The 27055-nt window shown below is 40.7% G+C and overlaps 3 protein-coding genes across 4 annotated transcripts; 2 read left to right on the top strand and 1 right to left on the bottom strand.

Moving 5' to 3' along the window:
- Positions 1-233: 233 nt before the first annotated feature.
- On the top strand, positions 234-2502 carry LOC308100616 (dual specificity phosphatase 29-like; the record flags this gene model as incomplete). Its single annotated transcript, XM_080449681.1, has 3 exons — positions 234-412; positions 644-867; positions 2258-2502. 3 exons carry the CDS (start codon positions 234-236, stop codon positions 2500-2502), a joined length of 648 nt encoding a protein of 215 aa, XP_080305807.1.
- A 408-nt stretch (positions 2503-2910) lies between these two features.
- On the bottom strand, positions 2911-17494 carry adka (adenosine kinase a). Of its 2 annotated transcripts, none has more exons than XM_080449876.1 (11): positions 17234-17494; positions 11929-12003; positions 10274-10327; positions 8102-8180; positions 7819-7991; positions 6899-7007; positions 6376-6546; positions 5491-5526; positions 5288-5402; positions 5099-5185; positions 2911-4596 (listed from the first exon to the last, which is right to left on the bottom strand). In XM_080449876.1, the coding sequence occupies exons 1-11, from the start codon at positions 17350-17352 to the stop codon at positions 4463-4465; spliced, it is 1152 nt and encodes a 383-aa protein (XP_080306002.1). In that variant the 5' UTR covers positions 17353-17494; the 3' UTR covers positions 2911-4462. The 2 variants fall into 2 exon arrangements, with proteins under 2 accessions (XP_080306002.1, XP_080306003.1); XM_080449877.1 differs by lacking the exon at positions 17234-17494 and adding an exon at positions 14091-14162.
- A 368-nt stretch (positions 17495-17862) lies between these two features.
- On the top strand, positions 17863-25438 carry ap3m1 (adaptor related protein complex 3 subunit mu 1). The gene is made up of 9 exons (XM_080449875.1): positions 17863-17889; positions 18624-18901; positions 19844-20015; positions 20141-20278; positions 20394-20479; positions 20562-20695; positions 21684-21891; positions 22547-22691; positions 23756-25438. The coding sequence occupies exons 2-9, from the start codon at positions 18629-18631 to the stop codon at positions 23854-23856; spliced, it is 1257 nt and encodes a 418-aa protein (XP_080306001.1). The 5' UTR covers positions 17863-17889; positions 18624-18628; the 3' UTR covers positions 23857-25438.
- The last annotated feature ends 1617 nt before the right edge of the window (positions 25439-27055 follow it).

Here is a 27055-nt window from a genome sequence, read left to right as displayed (position 1 = left end):
AACTGCATCTATATATCAGGGTTGTGCTGACAACACATTTTGCAGTTAATGAAGAGCCAATGATCTGAAGAAAGAGTTTAGTACAACTCAAACATCTCTAATGTACGGACCATATCATGTCTTTCTATGACCATCATCTTCTTGGTCATGCCAGAGTTATCATCACCACGCGTTCCGTCTGAACGCGTCTAGCTGGTTGGGTGGAGAAGGACAGGACAGCGGAGGTGATCATCATGTCGTCTTGCGTGATGAAGTCCAGAGGTAGGAACCCGTACACCGCGGTGCAGGTGGACCCGGACAGCGACTACGCCACGCCAGGAGCCCTACACCTAGAGCAGATGTTCTGGACTGGTAGCCTGCCTCAGTTCGCACATGTAAACGAGGTCTGGCCCAATATCTATATAGGGGATCAGTAAGTAAACATGCATATTGTACAGATTCTTAGACACAGACACACACAAAAATGTTTTTTTCTTATTCAAAGAAATTGTGAACAGTAAAATTCATACAATACAAATAGAACTCAAACTGTGTACAAATGTAACCAAATGGACTGTTATGGGTCCATTTGGTTCCATTTGTACACTCATCTAAGTGTACGGATGATTTTACTGTAGGCTACTGTATCTGTGTGTGACAACAGGAAAACGGCTCTGGAAGGTCCTGGCCTGAAGGATATGGGAATAACGCACGTCCTGAACGCGGCCGAGGGCAAGTTTAATAACGTGATAACCGGTGCTGATTACTACAGCGATATGAACATCCAGTACCTGGGCGTAGAGGCCGATGACACGCCCTCCTTCAAAATCTCCCAGCATTTCTACCCTGCAGCCCATTTCATCAGGAATGCCCTCAGTCATCCACAGAGTAGGTGCTAAAGTACTACTAACAGCTCCAGGTGTTTCATAGGTGTGATAGGCAGTGGTGTAAAGTAACTAAGTACATTTACTCAAGTACTGTACTTAAGTACAATTTTGAGGCATTTTTACTTTACTTGAGTATTTCCATTTTCTGTACTTTTACTTCTACTCCACTACATCTCAGAGGCAAATATTATACTTTTACTCCACTACAATTATTTGACAACTAGTTACTAGTTACTTTGTAGATTTAGATAATTATTACAAAACATACATTAACCACTTCAGCCCTATACACATTTCGGCCATTTGAAAATAGATGATCTACAAGCTCACAATGCGTTGTGATGAGACACATTGTGAGCTTGTAGATCTGCTATTTTCAAAAGATTTTTATACATTCTATACATTTGAAAACTTTGCATAATGAGTACTTTCTACTTTTGGTACTTTAAGTACATTTTGATACCAATGCTTTTGTACTTTTACTCAACTAAGTAAGTATTTCCACATTGCAGTATTGATACTTTTACTTTGGTAAAAACTTTTTTTTCCACCACTGGTGATAGGTCTGATGATCATATCATGAGACTTTTGAAAAGGTCTCATGAATCATTCTGGTGAAACATGAGTTTCGCCATTATGTTTTGGTGCCTGGCGTGTTTTGTTCATAGAAATAACAAATGTATAGCATGGAAATTTCCATTCAAAGCATAACAATTCCTCCGTGTCACAAATGGAAACATCTTTTATTATATTACCCAACTGTTTATTTGTTCACATGTTATGTATGTTATGTTACTTATTTATACGTATAGGCCTATACTGTTTACTTGTACACAAATGCTAAGGATGTTGTTTAGACAAATGTTAGGTTTTGTTTCCTTGGTATCCTAGTTGCTTAATTTGCACTTTTTTTTCCTTTGCACTCTATTTACGAGACCATTTACCCAAATTGTAAATGGCAAACAATTTGTTGACAAGGGTTCATGACATTTACTCTAATTTTGCACTATTCAATTCGCCCTGGATAATTGCATCTGCTAAATGCCTAACCTGTCAATCCGTGGGTTCATAGCAAAAGTGTGAATATGGACGTATAAGGCACTTCTATTCTTTTACCCCATTAAAACGTTAAGTGTCATTTTAGATTTTAGCATTGGCTATTTAAAAATAGCAGATATACAAGCTCACTGCTCACAGCGCATCACTTCGTGTACATCTGCTGTCTTTGAACATTTTTCAAAAATCTTGAAAGAGTTTGAAAAATGTTGAATAATTCTGAATTACAAAAAGTCTGATAACTCCCGATTTGAAAGGCATTTGTAGAATCGGCCTCAGGTCTATAATGGGTTAAATCCATGGTTTTGACTGTTTTGTGCTGGTTTGTGTTCTAGACAAAGTGCTGGTACACTGTGTGATGGGCCGGAGCCGTTCAGCATCCTTGGTCCTGGCATACCTGATGATGGAACAAGGCTTGACCGTGGTGGACGCTATTGAGCGTGTGTGTCGGTGCCGCTGTATCCTGCCCAACAGTGGCTTCTTGAAACAACTCAGAGCTCTGGACATAACGCTACAGGAGGAGAGACTGAGACTAAAGCGAGAGACACAAGAACAGCAACGCAGTGTGATAATATCATGACAATGTTTACTTGTTACTTCAGGGTTTGTTTTGTCTTACTTCTTTCTTATTTCAGGTACACTAATGTTGTGTCTCTGTATTTACTTAATATTTAGATGTTCTTTATTCCACGAATGAAATTTCTTTCGTATAATTCCCATTTAAATTAAAACCTTGTGAATGCCCAATGACAACACCAAATGTATAGAGAGTGACATTTTGCAGGTTGTTGTGGCAAAACTTAAGTTTCAGTATGCTATTATTTAAATAATTTCTGGTCAGAGATCAATGCAGAGTAGATTGTAAAATGTTTAAATATTAAATCACTTTATTTGTGGTAACTTGTATTGAGGAAAAGTTTGGCACATCTTTTTTTTTAACACATGCAAGGCTCTAGCAAGGCATTTTGTACAGTTTTCTCTCAAATGATGATGCATTATTGAATCCATTTTTATTCGTCAGTTTTAGGCAGCAGAAAAACAAGTTCTGTGAAAGGCATTAGGGACAAACACTGAGGTAATACAGAGATGTGCTAAAATGTGAATTTGGCAACAACTGACCAACAAACATTTCACATCATTTGAACTACTGACCGCATTCTGTGACGAAGATGTCATATTTATACTGCTCGTCTATTTTCAAATAACACTGTATACAATGCTTAGGACATTTGTAATCGAGCATGTTGGGAACTTGTTTCAGACATGTACAGTTATGCATAACACTATACCCACTTATGCGCCTACTGTTTAAGTGATCAAAATGATACCAATGAAAATCCTTGGATAATGCACTAATCATGAGGTGTGTCAGGGTGAATTCCGATTAATTCAAACTCTTCTCATAAAAATCAAGTCCAAAGAAACACGGTAGTGTTCCTAATGTGTTATAGGCAGCTCTGGAAGTATCCTTTCATATTGGAACACAGTATGCCTAAAAAGAGCCCGTTGTTTCTGTGAGAATCTGAGTCCTGGTAACAGGTGAAGGGTAGGGGCTCAATGGCTCAGCAGCTGCCCGTCGCTGGACCAGCTGACAGGTTTCCCTGAATTACAACCACAAACTCAGAAACATGTTAAGACAAGATGTTCACCCCTCACCCTGCAGGCCTTTTCAACTGAAACACAATTCTTAACAGAACAAAAAAAAACGCACATAGTATTGTGACCAGACCTGTTTGAAACAGGAGATACGGTACAGAGTCAATAATGAAGTTTGAACCTGCAGTATCACTGACACTGAGAACTTGAAACTCAACTCAAGATACAGTATGGTGGCCACGTAATGACTAGTGCGCAAGAGACTTGAAAACATTTTAAAAAGTGTGCGCTTTGAAAGAAACTCACATTTCACAATAAAACTGGCCTGTTACAAACAACAAATTTGACATTCTAATAATCAAAATCATTTTCAAAAACAAAATTATCATTGCGCATCCTGATGCAGAATCCTTAATTGTCCCTAACAGCTGACATTTCCTGTTGTCCTCTGTTGATGTGCTCCTTTCATGGAACAGCACTCACCTACTGACTGTCTCCACGGGGAGTCAGATAATCAAAAGAAGAACTACGGTATCCTCCAACTTGATGATATTCATAAATACAACAACCCGATTTCCCATTCAGAGTAGAAATATTAGCATTATTCCATTTCGGTATCATTCACGATTCAACTAGCCTCCTGAACGTTGGGACGTGGTGGGTTGTGTGTGGCCCCATAGCGGCCCCAAGTGGAGGACACAGGAACAGGCACGGGTGTCAGAATGCACACTTTTGAAGACTTATAGGAGGTTTTAGCATAGATGGGAAAACGATAGTAACATGGACGTGTTGCTAATTTCCAGAAAAACCAAAAACAGGGGAGTGGGGCTGTGTTGTGTAGATATAGACAAGGTGTGTCAGAAGGTAGGAATAAGAGGTATGTAATGAACGGAGGGTGGGGTACGTCGGGAAGTAGAGCTGGGGGGAGGGCTGGGCAGGGAGTTTCAGTGGTCCTGATGGAAGTCTGGTTTGTCAGGGAAGGTGCATCCTGCTCGTCTGATGATGACGTTAGCGGCGTAGTGTCCCGCTCTCACACACTGTTCAAGTGCCTTCTCCTGGACCAGCTCAGAGAGAAAACCTGCAGGACACATGGAAACATGTCATGCATAGGGCTTACAATTACAAATTTAAGTTGACAATTAATTGTAACTCAAATAATTGCGATTAACGATTTAATTGTGTGTTTGGCATTGAACATTGGAACATATTAATTAAAAAAATATTTCTGTTAGCCTTTTAGGCTTCGTAATCAAACATTGCACAGGGCAGATATGACAAATAACTTAAATTGTAAAAAAAAACTGCAGAAATAGCTGATCTACAAGCTTACAACGCGTCACTTTTTCGTGACGCGTTGTAAGCTTGTAGATCTGCTATTTCTGCTTTTTTAAATATTTGCAAATGTATGAACATTTTTCAACATGGAAACGATTATGGCGATTATACAAAAAATAATATGCGATTATCTCAAATAATTACGATTAGACGATTGTGTAATAATTGTGACAGGGTTAGTCATGCAAGACACTAAAAAGACATGACCCAACAGGTTGTCGACTCATCATGTAGGGAGGCCTCACCTCCTACAAAAGCATCTCCAGCACCGTTTGTGTCAACAATGTCCTTGGGGTCGATTTTCAGCACAGGGAAAGACTTTACTTTGTCACCTGTAGACAAAGAGAGCAATGTTATGCATCTAACACAGGGGAATGGAGAGCGAGAGAAAGTGATGGAGAAGAAAAATGTGAAAGAGAACATGCGAGACTTACTTTGGGCCATAATTGTTCCATCCTTCCCCTGAGTGAAAACTACGACCCTCTGCCTCTTCTTGTTGGCTTTAGGTAGTGCTTGGGCTTTCTTAGCAAGCTCCTCAATGTCCTCAGTCTATATGTAAATACATATTGTTACAGCCATGTAACTATTACATGAAAATGATATTACTGTGGCTACATACGGATGTCAGTTCACTCACCTCAAAGTCTTGCTCTTTGCCGAACGCGGCTGCTTCCTAAAGAAGAATAAATAAATAAATAATAATGTTTTTGATCAGAATTACCCAATAATCATCTAATTCTACAGTTATTTCATGGGAGACTCTCCATGGCCACACATGATGAAACTATTTGAGTGCTGAAGGAACTGTAGCCAAATATTCACCAGGGTGTTCAGGCAAAAACAAGAATGCAAAACCAAGACTGAAAAGAATGGACATGTATTGTTGGAGGTTTGCAAGTCAACTTGGAAAATATAATATGATAAATGCCAGGGGTAATACTTAATCCACATTTATAGCCTAAATTAATATGGTAACAAAATGAAATGAAAACCTTGCCTCTTTACAGGATCCAACAGAGAGTACATTTTCACACACAAACATATGTACACATAAATGTACATTTATGTTGTACATGCACATGTTAACATGTATATATTTGTTTATGTTATTTTTTTTATGTAAGGTTGTGGTAAGTGGTTAACCTGTTACATACTTGTGCTGTTATTTGTGATTTACTACATGCAGTCAGCACATTCAATCGGCTCAGCTCCACATATAACATTACTTTATAGCTTGTTTACGCTGTGCTGTGCATTTTCATACTACTATATTAAGTATTGATATTGTGTATCAACTCCATGTAGAGTCATATTGTCATGCATATTGCACTGTGGAACATGAAAAGATCGTATTAGTTACTGTAGCACTGCACCGTTTAAAGGCTTTTCTAGCAGCTGGTCATGTGGTTTTGTCATTTTGTCCGTGGAGTCTCCTGTCATTCCACACAGTATGTACTGAATGAGTCTAGCTAATAAAGAGGACATGTGGAGCATGCCCTGTGAGTGCTCAAGTCTGCCTCACCGTCTCATTGCCAAACAGCACATCCACGTAGGGTAGAACCTGCATGAGGTTGTCCTTAAAGAACTGGCAGATGAAGGGCGCAGAGAGGTTCAGACAAAACATCTTGTTGTTTTCGGAGGCATGCTTGGCCACTTTCAGCATGGATTCCAAAGAGACAGTCAGGAAGAATCCCTGGATGGAAACCATACAATTAATTAGAACGTGATCATGTGTAACACTGCTGCCTCAAGAAGTAATCAAGCATAATGCTTTCAGTCTACTGTACTACACACATTTGAAAAAATCAACCAAAGTGGGGTGGAGGCGGTGGGGGTTATCAGGAGGCGTGAGTCTGTTATTTGCTGCCCCCAAGGGATTTCGCTGTCATGTATTTGGGTGGATTGAAATGTTTTAAAAAACGATTCTCTTGAAGCTTCACTTTCATATCTCAATGGAATATATTTTACGATAGGGTATGAACAGTTAATAAGTAAAGCCAATCTGTGGCAGAATGCATCTCTTTTTTACAGACTGTATTACTCACAGCAATGTAGTAGACTTTAGCCTTCTCCACCAGCTCCCAGTTCTCTTCCAAGTCCAGATGCTTGTCCTTCTTATAGGCGTTAGCAGCCGCTAGGTTAGCTACCAAAGACCTGAGAGACACAAGAGAGCCGGAGTTACAGACGGATGCAGTCAAGTGTGTCGGGCATGCCCCACTAGTTCCCCGACACACTGTGCTGGAATTCCAACTGAAGGACACCACACTCAAACGGCCACTGCAAAGATCTGGATTTGATTCCTGGCAGCGATGCCTCCGGCTGAAGCCTGATTTTATACTTCGCCATACAACGGTGTCACTTGCCGAAAATAGCCAATCTACAAGCTCACAACGTGTTGCATTAGCGTGTTGTGAGGTTGTAGCCGGCACGCGACTCTGTCATACAACAAAGTATATATCGGGCTTAATCCAGCGCTCCAACGAAGCAGTGTTCACGGGTGGGAAGCCAGCTGGGGATTGTGTCCTCGTTTCTGCAGTAGCAACGTCTACCGCCTACCTGATGAACAGATGCCTGTTCAGCAGGGAGGAGAACTAAGGGAAGTAGCGTGAACCACCGTGAGCACTGTGTGATGTGGTTGTCTACATCATAGACATATAAAGGTAGACGCCTCCTCCGACTCTGGGGCGTCTGTATCGCGGCCGCCATATTATAGAAATCTAAAAATACAATGGGATATTTTTAACTAGACAACTAGATTCTGACAAGTCCCGGAAAAGACGTGCTGTGATTGGCCAGGAGTCAGGAGTCGCTCCAATGAACTGTAGCGGCCAATGAGGTATCTAGGTTTCTATATCTATGGTATACATCCTCTACAGACCAACAGTGGAGGTTGGCAGTGACAGAGACCACAGTACCAAAGAATACAACTTTGTTCAAACCAAAGTGTGTAATTTCATGTGCATACCTGTTAGCTCCGGTGATGCAAGCGGCACATGTTCCTGTTGGCTCCTCCTCCTGGTTATAGTAGTGGGCATCGACATGAGCCTCTTCCGCCTTCTTCTTCAGTATCTCTCCAAACTTGTCGTTACCAATGCAGCCGAAGAACGTGCACACCTTATGAGGCTCTTGGATCATCCACTACAGAGGACATGACAACTCTCAGTAAGCAGCACTGTTCACAGTTGTTTCAGAATTACAGGTGTGAGTACAGAGAAAGTGACATTATAGACAGGTGGAGTTCCACTGACCTGAGCAATCTTCATTGAGTTCTGTGTAGCTCCTCCTGCGTGGTATTCAACTTTGAACTTCTTGACAATCTCCTCAAATCTACACACACACACACACACACACACACACACACACACACACACACACACACACACACACACACACACACACACACACACACACACACACACACACACACACACACACACACACACACACACACACACACACACACACACACACACACACACACACACACACACACGTTAAGTGAAACAATGGGGGTAGGAGGCAGTTAGGAAATATAATTACGAGAGTAAACACTACAGTATATTATCCTGGGGGTAGGAGGCAGTTAGGACATATAATTACGAGAGAAAACACTATAGTATATTATCCTGGGGGTAAGAGGCAGTTAGTACACTATCTTTTGAAGTTAGTCTATTCAAAGACACGTAAGGTGCCAAATGAATCACTTGCAGGCCACTATCATGAAAAATCCCCACAGTCCTACGTTTCTGCCCAGCAGAGGGCAGCACAGTATCCTTAAGCATACAGGTCATTTGAATCATTTGTGCTTCTTAAATAGCCCAGTACAGAGTGAACTGTTGCTTTGAAGTTCCTCTGAGGCCCAAAGCATCACCAATTTAACTGTTGTCCTATCCACAAATAACATGTTCCACAGCCTATACACAGATAAGTGTGTGTGCACAAGTATTGGGACACCCCATTGGAAACTAACTCAGCCCTACTGCTGCTAAGGTCCTGAGATAGAGCCAGAGGTTGAAGAGGAGCAGAGAGACATCTGGGAGGAGAGAATAATGGAGAGGGCCTTTGCCCTCCCGGACTCTGTTACAGTTTCTTATAAATTATTACAAAGTGTTTCATAGGAAATGTATCTGAGGAGGTGTGACCCCTCAACATTTCACCATGGTCTGTGTGGATTGGTCAAATACAGCAAACACACCTCCTTTCACAGCACAAGTTCAACGAGTTCGTGGGAAACTTCATGTCTGGTAGAACAGACACTGATTAGTGCTCACGTTCTGAGCGGCTTGTAGATTTAATAGGTAATTAATTATGCTGACCCTGTTGAAGACCCAAGTGTCGAAACGTGTTCATTCCCTGTTGCCTTGCTCTACAATAAATGTATTACTTTTCACCTGAAGACTGAAGATTTTCTTCCTATAGTCTGCATCACCACAAGTTCTTTTGCTTCTATGTATACCTACCGTACCTGTTTCACTGAAGAGCACCTGTTTGAGAAAGCCACTGTGACTGAACCCAGGCAGCGCTACCTCCTTCTGTTTTAAAATAATTATGCTGTATTTGACCTTAAAAATATTATTTTACTCGGATACTACTTCATAGTTAAGTAAACCTGAATGTCTTAAATCAGGCACAAGAGAGTTGGCCAAAATATTTCATCAGTGGCATGTGCACACGAACGCACACAGGTCCTATCTCTTTCGTGAAATGTTTACTTTTAGTCCTAATCTACACATCTCTCAGTGAGAATGGGAGGTGTAGTGTCCTGTTTTGTCATTGGCGGAGTCTTGTTCCCTGTACTGAATCTCCTGCTTGCTCATTGGCTGGCATTGTGGAACAGAGGTTGAATGTGGTGAGTTTGGTCTGGCTGACTCCAGAACAGAGGAGTAAAAACCATCTACAAGATACATAAAACCCTATGTACAGTACAAGCTCTAACATTAACTGTAAAGTTAGACACGTATACTCTTTGTCAATAACAGGGATGCCAACTAGGTCTGACGCAATTACTATACAATTGCCTGAACACAATTATTTGAGATAATCGCAACGATTTTGCATAATCGTCATAATCTTCTCCATGTTATTTTGCGGAAATAACCGATCTACAAGCTCACATGTCAGCACGTTGTGAGCTTGTAGATCGGCTTATGTCAGTTATTTCTTTGTATATTTAAGTCATTTGTCAGACCCGCCCTGTGCAACGTTTGTTTACAAAGCCTAAAGGGCCAACTGAAATGTAAATTTCATTTATAAATAAATGAAATTTACATTTCTGTTTGCCGTTTAGGTTTTGTAAACAAACGTGACATTGGAGCGTATTATGTTCCAATGTTCAATGTCAAAAAACATGAATCGCAATTATTTGAACAAAAATGAATAGTCAACTAAAATGTCATGATGGTGTCAACACCAATACTAACAGTTCTTTGTGTTTGTCCTCTGCCAGGATCTGATCGTTGCTCTTCAGTCCATACCTGCAAAAGACAAAAGAAACCAAGCGAGGTTGAGTTCTCAAAGTTATAGTGAATCAATCAACTAAAAAGTAACTGGACAAAGTCCCTGCTGTGGCCCACATTTGTTAACAACAAAATCCCCTTGCATTTACTGATTACCTTTATTCACACAATCCAAGATTAGTGGCTGCCCTGCAGCTCTACCTAGACTACTCTCTCATATTACGCACACCTTCAGGCACCGCAGTGGACTCAATTTTGGAATGTAAGATACACAGACACACACCAAACCGGTCTTTAGACAAACGAATGGGAACTGTCAAAGTCAATTCATTGTGTCGTGGTAATATGCTAAACACACTTTCCCTTAAAAAGAAAGGTTGTTTGAAGATTTGGTGCCGTGTACTGTAAGCCGTGCTTTATTCTTGCGTGAGATTGATTGAATTAAAACTGCCAGACGACTAATCCATCCAGCATTTACGCAAGCAGCCTGAGGCTGGACTCTGATCTGGGGCCTGGAGGAACCCTTTGACCCAGTCAACTGTAAGGACCAGGCCAGACCAGGGCAGAACTCTCCTACACTGACCGGCCTGATCAGCCCGCTTCCCTAAGGACAAGACCCCAAAGAGGGCACAATTCCCCTGTGTCACAATATGTGTTTGTTTTTTATCCTATGTTTTATCTTCAAGCTTTTATATCAGAGAATAAGATGTGATAAATGTATTCTATGAAAGTCATACCTTCACTAATTTCTGAAATTGTATTTAGCTCTGATTAACAGAAAGGAAATCCATGCAAGTAACTGACTTTGGAATAAAGATCACTTTTATCTCCACTTTAGATCTGTTTGATTAGATTTGTTCTTAAGTGAATTTGTGCACATTTTACAAATAAGGCATCAGTGCTGCATGCATCCAGATCCATGTTACTGTGGCTCTGACTGCTGTAGAGATAATAGGAATGAACACAGATCATATTACCAGTCATTTACAGTATGACAGTCTGTTACTATATAGTCACTAGTACCACATGGTTCAGAAGAGGGGACACACATACAGTATCTCTATGCACATGACAAACCACACCATGGTAGGACTGATGAAGTCCTATCATGGCGTGGTTTGTCAAGAGAGAGATAGAGAGTGAGATAAAACAACAGTGTGTGGTCAGGAGTGCATACAGGGACATTTGACAGTTGAACTCTCGTCAGTGCAATGGTAGTACTGTCACGGCAGAGGAAGTCCTTCTGCCCAACCCAGGGCATTCACACTCGAGAAAACCTTTTTCTCTCTTAAGTTATATCATATGTGGGGTCAGAGATATGCAAGAACCCATGAATAAGATTCCGCTTTAGTATTATGGTGGAGGTTCTAGTATGACTATTGCGGAGGCACTCAGTAAGTAGAAATTAAATTAGTTTGAATAGGCGATCAACCGTGGTGCATCTGCTGTCTTTTAATTCCCTCTTCTCTGGCACTCATGCACACTGAAAACCAAATATCTTTGCAGGTCCTTGACTGTTCCATTTAGTCATCATTCAACTTCTATCTTTGGATCTCTGCTCATAGCAATCATTACTTTCCTGGTGTATTTATTACAGTCCCTCCCCAGTCATAACTTACTTGTCCAAAAAGTCCTTGTCCACCACAGCTGAGATGTCCAATAAAGGATTTCCCATTCCAAAGAGAGTGTTGGGGCTGAAAAACACAGACCAAACATTTAAAGAGCATTATAGCACAATTATGACATGTCCAGAATATAGACGATAGGGTTCATGTGGTTTAATGATATAACTCTTTCGAATTATGTAAATATAAGAATGGAATATCTATTTTAATGCCCCCTAGCAAGCATTGTAAACAAAACAACATGAACCTGTTGGATGCACTCCAGAGTCTAAGAGAACTGCCTCAGTCATCTACAATTCTCCTCTCCAAGCCTGGCCAATGTACTTTGTGTTCTACTTCCTTCAGGGAAAATGGTCACAAAGTAATAAGGCCAGAACTACTCATTTCTGTAACAGCACATATTCTGAGGCAGTGAGGGCACTTACGTAACTCCTTGTCATCAGTTCAGAACATTAACTGAACCTATGTCCCCTAATGGGGTTTTCTTGTTTAATACACAAGCCAAGCATGACCCTAAATCTCCTATGGTTTTTGGTACATTGTTTCTAATCCCTGTACATACATACTACCTGTCTACCTGTTTTTAATCTTGAAGTTTACAGATGCATCTTTTCACTCTTATCTGTATCTGTCCTGTTTCATACGGCGGTGCTGCTAAGACAACTGAATCCCCCCCAATAAAGGTCTACAGTATCTATCTATCTACTACAGAGTCACATAATGTGACTCTGTAGATAGATAGATACTGTAGACCTTTATTGGGGTGACTTAAATAAACACTGTTTTATTTATTTAGTTGGAGAATTCTTTTTAAATATATATTTGTTCTACTATAGTGTATTTCTATTGTACTGTTTTGATCTTACAATCAATGTATCACTGAAATGGTAATAAAAGTGTTGAATTGAAGTGTAAATTAAATAAAAGCCTACATAAATTTCACAAAACTTTGCGTTAAATGTTTATTTCCTTAACTATGCAAAACAATCCTGATATTGTATCCACTTTGTGCAGACTGGCTACTTTCTTGGCAATAAAAAAAAGTCTAAAAGCCTAAGATTCCCTAGGTTTAATTCTAACATTTGAAATGGAATTGCAGAACAGAGAGATTTTCGTTTCCATGTGACTTAACCACATGTCGACTTTATCCATGTGACCAGCCATGTACAAAGAAAAGATGAACTAAATAGGCCCACACTATATCAAAATCTAAGCACTCGTGATTCCTCTACAAGCATAATACAGTGATGGGAACACAGATGGTGCTGAAGACATTATTCAGTCATGCAAATAACCACGTTATGACATTCACAGCCAGGCAACATCAGGCCAGCAGCTTCTGTGTGGGTGGGACTACTAGGCTGTGTGTTTGAATCATTTCTGGAACACACTTGAGTTTGAATATTGTGGCTAATCATAACCTTGTGATGTCAAAGAAAAACACATTTTAAAACCAGAATAAAACATCAACAACTTCCCATCAGGGGAGCCATTAGATGAGTGTCTGTGCACGATGCTATTCAATAACGAAACAGAGATATCTTTCTTTTTAGGCAACTTCTCCACAAATGGATAACCAGAACCTCTGCTGTTTGTCCTGGATGTCTCTACTAGCTATCCATAATGTCTGAGAACAACCCTGAAGGGAGCAACTGTGTTAACATAAAACACACAGCCCTCGGCCTCAACAGGTGCCCCTCTGCACATACAGATCTAGCGATAATAATGCATGCTATGATTATCTTTGACTATACCCTCTTTGGCAAAATTCATCTTCAGCAAAAGCTAATGATGAAGCAATTACCATGTAACCATGCATATTGGAATGATTAAGCAGCCATACAGTGCATATCCACCAGACAGGCTTGAAATGTGTTTTAAATGCATTTTGTTGTAAATAAACCCTCACACGCCATCTGATGCCACACCCTTTGCACAAAGCTGTTCAGACCATACTGTACTCTCAGCATGCTGTTACATGAATACTAACCTGTCTTGGTGCAACTAAATACACTGGCAAGTCAATACCAGATATATATAACTTGCCTTGGACCTAGATTGGTCCAAGGGTATAAGATATAACAAAACCTTCTGCATTAGACAATAATCAAATCCAATAATATAAATGTTCCTCACTTCTGTCAGTGTAGGCTTACCTTATAGCTGACATGGTCTTTCTGTGTCAGTAACACTCAAGACAGTGACAGACCTCCTGAACAACAGTCTAAAATCAGCCCAAAAAAGAGCTCAGTGTTCAAAAAACCCTAATTTGAACAAGGCGTGCTCTTGGATAGATCAGCCAGAGCTCCTCCTAGTCTCCTACACAGATACATCTGATTGGTTACGCAGGGAGAAAAGAGGGCGAGGACACCAGAACTGTGCCTGTGATTGGTTGTCTCTTAACTAATTGGGCTTAAGTCGACTCGAATTGATAGACGTGGCCGTCGGGAGACGCATATTCGGAAAGAAACAGAAGTGTTGACCACCAGCACCGACATGTTGGATGCAGGTGGTCTTAACTGCAACAATAACTACTAAACTGCTGGGAATAAGTGGGTCGGGGACGGGATTGTTTCATTGACATTGAGACAGTTCATGATAGGCCAGTTGCAGAAAACATTTTATTTCTTTATCACATTCACACCGACACACACTGGTGTGTAGTGTCCCTACTTTGGGACATTTTTCAAACTTGGCTATTTGTGTGTAGTCCTAAAATAAGGTTTGTGGTTAGCTGTGAATGTTGCTCAATAACAAGATCAAAGCGACGCGGCGTGACTGCTGAGTTCGATCATAACTGACGCGTCAAAACTATAAACAAAATAAAGGTTCCGTTTTGCCAAAGGGGTGCAACGTCTCTGAGGCAACTACATAACAAAAGACACGTGGGGTGTCATGCACGCACCGGTGCACACGTGCCGCAGCCCTGGACTTTGAACACAGGAAGACATAGTAGACAATCTGGGAAACTCTGGAGAACACCAGTCAATCACTTTAAAAAACTAATATTATCGTCGCACCACGACGATGTAGACATTTCTGCGAGTGTTAACAACAGCCATTTGAATCTCGATCCGCATATGGAAAACGCTCGCCCCAAAACACAGTCGCCCCGGGGCAAATCTGGCGACATCGGAACGGTCGCCACCTGGTATTCCTAAACGTAACCTCACCTCAGTAAACTATGCCTAAACCTAACCGTATTCCTAAACGTAACCTCAGTAAAACGGTGCCAAAACCTAACCTTATTCCTAAACGTAACCTCAGTAAAACTATGCCTAATCCTAACCTTATTCCCAAACGTAACCTCAGCAAAACGGTGCCAAAATCTAACCTTATTCCTAAACGTAACCTTTGTGAACTATGCCTAAACCTAACTTTATTCCTAAACGTAACCTCAGTAAACCATGCCTAAAGTTAAACCTAACCTTATTCCTAAACGTAACCTCAGTAAACTATGCCTCACTAAATCTAACCTTATACCTAAACATAAACTCAGTAAACTATGCCTAGCTAAATCTAACCTTATACTAGCCCTGAAACATGACTGTCATACCATGACAGTCATGGTGCCGAGTCCCCCTGGTCTAAAGTTGTGTTCGATTTTTTCACATTGCCATCTCTCACATAAACATAAACGTTCAGATTTCAAATATAAAGTGCTTACCACCGAGCCACGGATGTTACAAGGCGATGCGGACCGCGATGAGTACCCGTATCTCCCGTATTGTTCAATAAAAAGCATTTTAATCCCATCGCCGGCCATTTTCTTTTTTCTTTTTTGTTTGTTTTGTAATGTATCAGAGTGCAATACACCTCCCAACCATTAGTGTCGCATGGTTGAAAGTATCGGAGACAATTTGGAGAAAATGGCCGGCGATGGGATTAAAATGCTTTTTATTGAACAATACGGGAGATACGGGTACTCATCGTGGTCCGCATCGCCTTGTAACATCCGTGGCTTGGTGGTAAGCACTTTATATTTGAAATCTGAACGTTTATGTTTATGTGAGAGATGGCAATGTGAAAAAATCGAACACAACTTTAGACCAGGGGGACTCGGCACCATGACGCTTGTATACAAGCGTCATGTGAACCATGGCTAACCTTATACCTAAACGTAACCTCAGTAAACTATGCCTAGCTAAACCTAACCTTATACCTAAACATAACCTCAGTAAACTATGCCTGCTAAACATAACCTAGATCCTAAACGTAACCTCAGAAAACGGTGCCAAAACCTAACCTTATTTCTGAACTTAAAAGGGATATTTCACTTTCAAAAAAAACTTTGGGTCATTTTATCGCATACTCAAACTTTTGTGAGCCCCCCAGACCGTTTTTAAGTTGCTTGATTCATTATTTAGATATTTGATATTCATTTTATCAGACACGCCCCCTTCCCATACAAACCCATTATAACTTCAAACTCCATTTTTAGCATGTTAGATTAATCAAAAACACCCGTCCTTGGTTCTGGTGACTCACCATGCCCTCTTGATACACGAGGGGGCCATGTTTTTTTTATTACTTTTTTCATTAATTTTTTACATATTTTTTAGAAAAAAATAAATAAATAAATACATTAAAAAAAAAAAAAAAAAAAAAATGAAAAAAGTAATCGAAAAAACACAGCCCCCTCGTGTATCAAGAGGGCAGGGTGAGTCACCAGAACCAAGGACGGGTGTTTTTGATTAATCTAACATGTTAAACATTGAGTTTGAAGTTATAATGGGTTTGTATGGGAAGGGGGCGTGTCTGATAAAATGAATATCAAATATCTAAATACTGAATAAAGCAACTTAAAAACGGTCTGGTGGGCTCTCAAAAGCCTGAGTAGATGATAAAATGACCCAAAGTTTTTTTAAAGTGAAATATCCCTTTAACCTCTGTAAAACTATGTCTAACCCAAAACTTATGTCTAACCTTATCCTCGGTAAAACAAATACAAGAATACAAGAACCGCTGGGGCGAGCGGTTCGCGGGGGAAAACAATGGGGGCGAGGCGAGCGTGTTTTGGGGCGAGCCTTCTGGTTACAATCTCGAGCATGTGCGCGCCCGCGTGCGCAAAATGCCTCAAGAAGAAGAACCAGTTTTCTAATCGACCACGACCGCATGCCATGCATAAATGACGAGAATTTTGGTATCCATCGTCGCCTTGCACGCGTGCACGAAACCAGACGACGCGGTACTGTCTGGTACAGGACCTGTTGTCCTAAGCATTTCCCAATCCTCCCCCCCGAGGAGGTCCAGATGAACCGTTAGATCGATCGCTGCTTATCGCTTTGCTTCATTTCACCTTAATTCAGCAACGGCAGCAGGAGGAGTCTTTTTAGGTGGCGATTCCTCGGTCTTCTTCTTCTTCTCCGAGGAGAGTCTGAGTTTCTTTGCCCTCGGTTCTCCATTCTTAGAAGACATGGTTTATCTTTAGTCGTTCACTGTGTGGACAGTCCTGATTATAATGTGAGATGATATGACTGAATGGAAAGGAACAACCGCACGCTTCTCTGTTTATAGTCCGTCGTACGACTGAGGCTAGCGTCAAAAATAGCAGATGTACAAGCCCACAACCCGTCGCTTCGCGACGCGTTGTGGGCTTGTAGATCGGCTATTTTCGGGGTCCACGGGCGGCATAGCCGTCCGTTTACATGCCTGACTCAAAAGTTGTGAACTTTGTTTCGGAACCGTATTTGTTTTTGAGCGGGTTGTCGTTCAAAATGTCGAAATTCGACATCTCTTTGCTATGTGCAGAGACTCTCCACACACGTTCCTAAAAGTACGAATTGTAGGCCACGTTTCCGCACGATCCGTTTTACAAATGTATTACGTTATGTAAACTGTGCACAATGCAGTCAGGCTTCTGCTAGGTGAGCTAAGTCAGACAGACACGTCTTCTGCCATATTTTTTTTGCCACAAATAAAGTTACATTCCTGTCACAGGCGAGAGTCCAACAGGTAAAACTTGGATGCATTATTTAAAATATACATACTGTCCAGTTTGATGGCCGAATTGTTGCCATTGAGGGCTTTGAAAGTGGTCGGACTCTGACGGATTACATGTTACTTTTAATATTCGATCTAGTTATTGAAGAGTTTCCGAATCTCAGCTTGAGCTGGAGGCTACATTTCTGTTTGCCAGCACTTTAGACAAACAGTAGACAGGTGACAATATTTACACATAGTTTCTATTCAAATTTGGTAACTGGTCTGATTAACGTCTAAACTTTGCACCAGAAATGACCCCACCCCCAACTATCCATTTACTGTACATATATGTTTTATTGCTATTGGTGTTGATGATGTCTACTAGGATATATTGTATATTATTGTATGTATTTAAATGTCTCTATGAATTGAATACGCAAGACCACAATGGAAATAAGCCAGGGCTTTTTTGTGTTTGATAGATACTTTGAATACTTGTTATCCTTTTATTTAGCAGAATTAGCACCATTGTATAATCGTACCACTGTAGGCTACTATTTGCAAACTGTATTCAATCAATCAATCAAAGTGTGTTTTCAATGCATACAGGCTAAGTAGTAAACCTATTTCTCTTTCTCTCTCTCTTCCCCCCTTCTCCCCCTGACATGCATGTTCTCACTCACACATTCTTGCTCTCTCACATTAACTCCATAATAAAACCTCATTGTTGACATACAAACCACTTCATTGTTTCTCCTTCCCAGTTGAGATGATCCACAGTCTGTTTCTGATTAATCATTCGGGAGACATCTTCCTGGAGAAACACTGGAAAAGTGTCATCAGCCGGAGTGTGTGTGATTACTTCTTCGAGGCAAAGGAGAAGGCAGTGGAGCCAGAGAATGTCCCACCTGTGCTTCAGACGCCACACCATTACCTTATCAGTATATACAGAGACAAGCTGTTCTTCCTTGCCGTCATCCAGACTGAAGTCCCTCCGCTGTTTGTGATAGAGTTCCTGCACAGAGTAGCGGAGATGTTCCAGGTCTGTGGAAAGTCATTGTTCTAACTTTGTTATAAGTCAGACATACAGGCCTGACGTTGGTTTGGGATCCGGAACCGAAGGAACCGGATCCAACATTGAGGAACCGGAATCGGTTCCATCACATTTGGAACCGTTTTCCGGAACCGTTTTGATCACACTGTCAGAGCTGGTATTTGGACTTCACGTCTGCTATACAATTACATACTAGTGGTTCACAAACTTTTTAATTTCAAGGACCACCATAACTCTGAGAGGGTCCATTTCGTTCCATTTGTACCCTCTCAAAGTTAGACCTCCAAGGGTCCATTTGGAAACCCCTATAGGAATCGTTAAAGGGAACCGTTAAGGAATCAGACTGATAAGAGGGAATCGTTGAGGAACCGGAATTGCTAAAATCCTAAAGGATCCCTGGCACCCGGCTCTCACCATACTTATACTGGCAACTGATCTTCAACCCAATCATGTTCTAAGGAATAAGAGTGGTTTTGCACTGGGCACTGATATGAATATATAAATATACACTCTGGTTGCACCTATCTCTGCAACAATGATCAGAATCAGAATCATCTTTATTGTCACATCACATTACAAGTAAGGTGGGTGAAATTCTTAGTTATGCAGGGCTGCAGGCTCATCATTGCAGTTAAAAGCTGGATAGAGAGTCATAAAAGAGAGGGGGGCATAAAGTGCATAATATATGACTAATCTGCATAATAAATAAATGGAATGCCTCCTATGTGACTGTGCATAATGAATAAGGGTCATGAATGTACGTATATAAAAGGAGTCCCTTTAAAACACATTTCGGTTCAGTCAGTGCAGTGGCACCAGACCTAGCTCTTGTTCAGCAGTCTAATTGCTGCTAGATAAAAACGGTTGGTGAGTATGTTTATTATCATCAGTCAGTTTATTATCATCAATAACAGGGCATGTCATTTCCAGGACTACTTTGGAGAATGCTCTGAGGTGGTTATCAAGGACAATGTGGTGGTAGTCTATGAGCTACTAGAGGAGATGCTGGACAATGGGTTTCCTCTGGCAACTGAATCCAATGTCCTCAAAGAGATGATTAGGCCTCCCAATATCCTGCGAACAGTCGTCAATACACTCACAGGTAAACAGGTTCACCTCAGAACACTACCTGTACCACTGTTAAAAGTTCATGTCAGTTTTACCCCCAAATCATTCATGAGAACATAACCTTTTTACACATGTACTGTATGTATTTTTCTTTTGCAGGTAGTAGTCATGTTGGGGAAACATTACCAACTGGTCAGTTGTCAACTGTTCCATGGAGGCGGGCTGGAGTGAAATACACTAATAATGAGGCATATTTTGATGTGATAGAGGAAATAGATGCCATTCTGGACAAATCAGGTACAGATGAGACACATGATCCTTAGATGTAAAATTACCTTCAGAGATTCAGGATGATTAGCTGTATTCAAATGTAGCTAACTGCTTTGTTCAATTAACGGCACTCTGTGTACAGGTACTACAGTGTTTGCAGAGATCCAGGGTGCGATCGAGGCCTGCGTTAAACTCACCGGGATGCCTGACCTAACGCTTTCGTTTATGGTGGGTTACTTTCCTCTTGGCCCCCTTTTATGGACACTTAACTGTGTGTTCAAATAAATCACATCTTGATCTTTACCTGCAGAATCCTCGTCTCCTTGATGACGTGAGTTTCCATCCTTGTGTGCGGTACAAGCGCTGGGAGTCTGAGCGTGTCCTCTCATTCGTCCCCCCAGATGGAAACTTCACGCTCATGACTTATCACGTCAGCGCACAGAAGTAAGTTCACAAGTTCAAATCCCACTCATACGTCACAGCAGGTCATGAACAGGATTTGAACCCATGCATAATAGGTCATGATATGGTACACAGATACAGTACACATGAGAACTAGTTGTGCACTCAGTTAAGGTTTTCAAACCCAGGAAGAAGTTCATGCTGGGAGCAGCAGATGGGCAATTATGGCATTGACAAAGTTCATTTTGAATTTTGAGTCGTGTGTGGCATTGTGTCGTGGCAAATATGAATTATCGCCAGAAGTAAGACTAGATGTGAATGTTAATTGTGTTAGTTGGCATTTGGCAACAGCTTTTGGTACACGTTGTCCTCCGAGGAGTGTCTTGGCTGTGGAATGCATGACTGTAAAATTGTGGAAATGTTAATGGGCTTTTCAACAAGGTTTTAAATGTTGGCATGTGATCACTTAGGCTATCAGACGGGCAGCCCAAAACCAGCTGATTTTTGGCCTCTCCCGATTGGAATCAGATTTTTTAACCTACTTTGAACAGCGAAAAACCACATGGAAACAGATTAAATTTAAACCACATTCCTTGGTGGTTTGAAATGCGATTCAAATCAGCTTTTTAATGATGTGTCTCAGTCTGGACATTGGACACTGAAACTATACTTCGTCCTATGACGTTGTCACTTACTGAAATCGCGGTGCGAGTCATGCAACACTTAGTGAGCTTGTAGATCGTCTATTTTCAGTGCATATTCAACAGAGTATAAATATCAAGCATTACTCATGCCTATGTCATTACGCCATTACCACACCGTTACCATTAGCAACCAACGCAAATAGGTCGACAATGTCTGAATACACAAATCCAATCAGTTGCAAACAACAGTGCAGACGGTCGTATTTGAGAAACAAATTGGATTTGACTGCAATCTGAAAAAAAGCCTCAACTGATTATAGAGCTTCATTGTTCCTTGAACACACAGTTGATAAAGAATTGGTGTTTTTTTTCGTCTCCCCTCTCAGTCTTGTGGCCATCCCAGTGTATGTAAAGCAGAGCATCAGCTTCTTTGACAGCGGTCCCTGTGGACGCCTCGATCTCACTGTTGGACCCAAACAGACCATGGGAAAGCCGGTGGAGGGGCTAATGATAACCATCCACATGCCTAAAGCTGTGTTAAGTGCCAACCTCACAGCCACACAAGGGAACTACAACTACGACTCCGCCACTAAGGTACTGTAGCTATTAGTCAGTGATAGGACAATGTAAACTAGAGCACGACCGATATATCGGCCATTATTTGACTTTTTTTTGACGACATTGGTATCGGCAGCTAAGCAGCAGTTGTACTTAATTTAAAAGTTTGATCTAACAAAAAGTTATCTGTATTTATTTGTTTGCTTATACGTTTTAATGTTCTCAAATAGAAAGTTTAACCAAATATATGTTTTTTTCGGCCTGGGCCCGTAGCGTGACGGTCCAGGCACCCTAGGCTGCAATGCCTGACAGCGTGTCGCGGGTTCGACTCCCCATCCCGACAATCTTTGCTGCGTGTCACCCCCCATCTCTCTCCCCATTTCCTGTCAGCCTGCTTACCCTATCCCTCTCTAAAATAAAGGCGTAAAAAGTCCCCCAAATTTGTTTCAAGATTTAGCGAATTTTGTACAAAATATTGGTCAAGATGTCGGTAATCTGTGGTCTAGGACTCTCCAAAATCAGAATTGGCATCGGACCCCAATGGGGACCCCAATGGAGAAAGCTTTTGCTGAAAATAGCCGATCGACAAGCTCACAACGCGTCGCAGCGTGACACGTTGTGAGCGATCTGGGGCTTGCTGGGGTTTAAGTGGTTAAAATGGAGTGCATTATGGTGATCTTTGTTGTGATAGGTGCTGGTGTGGGACATTGGCAAACTGAACCCGCAGAAGCTCCCTAACCTGAAAGGCGGCCTGAGTCTGCAGTCAGGAGCCCCCAAACCTGAGGAAAACCCCTCACTCAACATTAACTTGAAGATACAGCAGCTGGCCATATCAGGTACCCGTTGACCTTCAACTTAAACAATAGTTTGTCTTTACAGCTCTCCAAAGCCCCTACCTTATTTCTTTTGCCTGGTCTTAATGATCTTAATGTTGTGTAAAGCACTTTGAATTGCCTTGATGTTGAAATATGCTGGACAAATAAAGTTGCCTTGCCCTGTCTTATTTGTAATAGTAATAACAAATAATAATAAAGTAAGTCTTTTGGAATTGTACAACATTACATTAACCACTTTCAACCTGGCCTAATTGAGCATGTCATAGGTGAAAACTTTCAAAGACCTTCAAAAATTGTGGGGTGTTAACATTACCACCTTATGTAGCATTTCTGCAGTGTTGTAAGGTAGGACAACTTAAAGGTTAAGACCACTTTGGTAGAGGTTTGGGTTGTGTAGTTACCTTGCCATGATGTAACCCCAAAGGTGGGCAAGAAATAAAAAAATATTGCTCCATTGATTAGAAATTGATAATTCAAAATATGCTCCTCATTGGCTTACATTGTACGGTAAAACAGCTCTCAAAGTCACTCTTTTAGCACATAAATGAACCCAAACATAGCTGATTCAGGCAATATAGAACATCACCAAACCCAGTACTGTTTGTTTTTTTAATAAAAATGTCAACTTCCTGTTGATTTTACTATTTGAAGATCTGGATCCGGATCCGCGGATCCAGTCCAGGTTTTCTACTTATTCAAAATAGCAAAATCAACAGGCAGTTGACATTTTTATTAAAAAAAACAGTACTGGGTTTGGTGATGTTCTATATTGTCTGAATCAACTTTGTTTGCGTTTGTTTATGTGCTAAAAGAGTGACTTTGAGAGCTGTTTTACCATACAATGTTGTAAGTCAATGAGGAGCATATTTTGAATTATCAATTTCTAATCAATGGAGCAATTATTTTTTATTTCTTTCCCACCTTTGGAGTTACATCATGGCAAGGTAACTACCGTACACAACCCAAACCTCTACCAAAGTGGTCTTACCCTTTAAGGTTTGACACTGAAATTCTGTATTTTATGACATTGCTGACATCGGTGTCTTCTCTAACCTTTGTTCCAGGACTGAAGGTGAATCGTCTTGATATGTACGGAGAGAAGTACAAACCTTTTAAAGGGGTCAAATATATGACTAAAGCAGGGAAATTCCAAGTGAGGACATAAGTAGAGACAAACACCAAAGACAACAATTCAACGTGCCAAATATGGGCCTGGTTTATGACGAGCCTTTCATATCCGCCAGCTCACTGGTATTAATTGCTTAATTGTTATTTATTATGTGTATAACATTATATTTGAATGAATGGTGTTGTTTGACCTGTAAAGGGAAGCCTTAATAACCAGTATTGCTTGTGCATTTAATAATGAAGTGCTAATGCTGCCTTCACACTAGCAGTGACAGAAACTACAAAACAGCCAAGCGTGGTCAGCTACTTTGCTGCAGAGTCACACTTGAAGTGTTGCTCAAGCCACACTGCATAAATGAAAAGGGTAAAATAGCACAGGGAACTTGGTTAATGGTAAGAATTCATTTTTATTCCTTTTACAGAACAGAGCTGGAATTCTGGGGAGAGAATGGGGGGCATTATTTATGAATGCTTCACTGCGTCATAGGAGCGCAGAAAAAGGCTGAAGCCTGCTAAACTTTTTTTGTTTTGTTTAGCTTCTTTTTGCAGCCTTCCATTGAAAATGACTTGTAGCCTGTTGCTTTGTTGCCACTAGTGTGAATGCAGCATAACTATTGATGTTTGGTTTTTGTATGCTGCAAACCATTCCTCCTCTTTTTCGGACCACATATCCAGTTTTTGGATGAAGCGCTGTTCTGAGTGTTGCCATAAATGTCACGATATGACCTCATAAGGGACACTCAGGACTTGCGGTCTACATACTGTGTCACAGTATGTGACACAGTATGACACAGTAACACCTACATGCCTTGGAAATCCTCTCTTGCTTGCTGCCTGAGCATAATCAGCCAGATAAGAAGTCAGTTTTTGCAAACGTTTTTACACATTGTAGCATAACTTAAAAATACAGTTTTATACATATGAAGTTTATTTTTTAGAGAATTGAATGTCTTAAGTATTCACTGAGTGGCTGCAGTATGTGTTATGGGAGTCAGAGATTCTTAAATGCAAGTGTTTATGTATACATTCACTCCTACTTGTGGCCTTTTCATGTGTGTTAAAGTGCAACATACAGCTTACTATCAAGAGTACACCAAGGAGGCCTCAGAGTTTGTTTAGTGTCTACTGGCTAAATTTGGCCAAGGTGAAATATAAATATCTGCATGCTGTTCAACCTCTGAAAATGATTGTTGGTGTTTTTTTAATTTTTATTAAGAATGGTTAATCACATGAACCCTAGCATTCCTATTCTGGGGCAAACGTTCAGCAAAAATAGCCGATCTAACAAGTTCAAAACACCTCGCAACACGATGTGTTGTGAGCTTGTAGATCATCTATTTTCGCGGAGGAATTGTTGTGGAGAGGGAAAAAAGAGAGAACCAAATAGAGTACTGTGGGACCCCGGTCAACTACACACAGATAGGCTTAAAAGGTTTTAAGGAATAGTGTATATAGTTGAATCATTGCTAAGTTTAGCTGGTTATACTTGACACGGTTCCGGGCAATCTAGTTAAGAAAAAGCACTCTTAAAGAGTGTTAAGTCCTTTCACTCTACACAGTATTTGCACAATCCCTTATCTAAAAGTGAAAAGTTTTACTCCCTAAAGTATGAAGTCATTAAGTAGAATCTGTATCTTGTTGAAATTATAAAGCTTTGTGTGTATGTGATGTCACCGTGTGCTCTTTTTCAGCCAACACTCCATTCCAGGTTAAAGCATTTCTTTGTAATGACCAAGCCAGAGCCTTCATTATTGTCCTTTTATTAATCCAAGGCACAGCAGATGTGTTGGCAGGGCTATAACTTATTATACATAATACATTCAGGGTGTGAAACATTGAGTGCACGCACCATCACACCGTGTCCCTCTCAGTCTTAGTCAAGGGCTCAGTGACTGCTACATGCTCTGTAGGCTATAATTACATAAATAAATTGCAGTAAACAAATCTGTGCCACAGCAGCCAAAGCGCTGCCCTTAACCACTGGCGTTAACCCTGGCGTCCCTATTGTATTTTGAGCACGTCATTAGAGGTGAAAATGTTCAAAAATATTTAGAAAATTGCTGATCTTCGAGCTTGTAGAGCATTAGAACATTTCTTAACATTTTTAAGGAGAGCTTAAGTTAACTACCATGGTGACAGCCCACCACTGCTAATACTGTTTCTCACGTGAGGAGGATTCTCCACAGCTCCACGAAACCTGCTGAGGCCATCATCCAAATCTTTGTTGCTTGGAACACTGACATCTTAAGAAAATAATATTTTTTAAATGTATTCGTTTAGACTACGTTCAAGAAAGATCTAATTATCACCGATACTCAAACTGTATAACTGCTATTAGCTGTTTTCAAGGTGCTTTAACAGTGTTGTTCAGAGTCAGAGTGGCATAAGCCATGCCACCATATCACACCAAGTTTCACATTATTCACAAACCACAGAGGTCTCTTGGAAATCCTCTAAAGAATACTTGACAGCATCCAGACTACTAAACACACGGAGAAGGTTCCAGAGAGGGCTGTTGGTTGTCAAAAAAAGATCATTGGCTTTGATCATTTATGAAAAAGTCCTAAAGTGAACAGTTCAACTGTTACAGAGATTGGTCAGAAGTTCAGCAGTACATTTAAATAATGAAAGCAGAATAAAAACAATTCATAGTTTCTGCTAGAAAATGATAAACCTCAAGACTGCAGAGTATCTCTGGTTTGTCATTAGCTGGAAGAGGAGCATGCTCTGCTAGCAGCAGTAAGCACCTGGAATTAATTGGGCTAATCGACAAAGTACAAAATAGGGCTCAAGTGCTTAAAAGACATTAATCAGCCCAATATTCCAGTTTTTTGTCTTACTACAGTACACAGAATTGTGACAAACTTGCTGGAGCTAAACTGGTCTGAGTAGACTAGCTTTCTAAGTTTAATTTAGTTTAGTTAAAAAAAGATTCTGTGAAATAACTGAAGCTGCACACAATAAATCAAATTCACTGAAGCATAATTATTGGACACAAGGAAAAATGAGTGTTTTTCTTGTAAGACAAATAACAAATAGTGCTGATTGACTGCCTTTTAAAGCCTGACAGGTAATCAACTCAATCCATCACAGGTGCACCGGACTCCCCATGATACCCATGATCCCCACTTGACAACAAACCACACTCCTTTACGTTGCTCTCTTCTGTATTAGCCTGTCTTTTATGGATGTTTCAAGAAATCCATTCATGAAGCTTACGATAATGTAAAACACAT

The sequence above is a fragment of the Gymnoscopelus braueri genome (genome assembly GCF_963280865.1).
Source record: "Gymnoscopelus braueri genome assembly, chromosome: 14".
Taxonomy (NCBI): domain Eukaryota; kingdom Metazoa; phylum Chordata; class Actinopteri; order Myctophiformes; family Myctophidae; genus Gymnoscopelus; species Gymnoscopelus braueri.
Note: the sequence above shows the minus strand (reverse complement) of the source record. Positions and strands in the feature narration are given on the sequence as shown.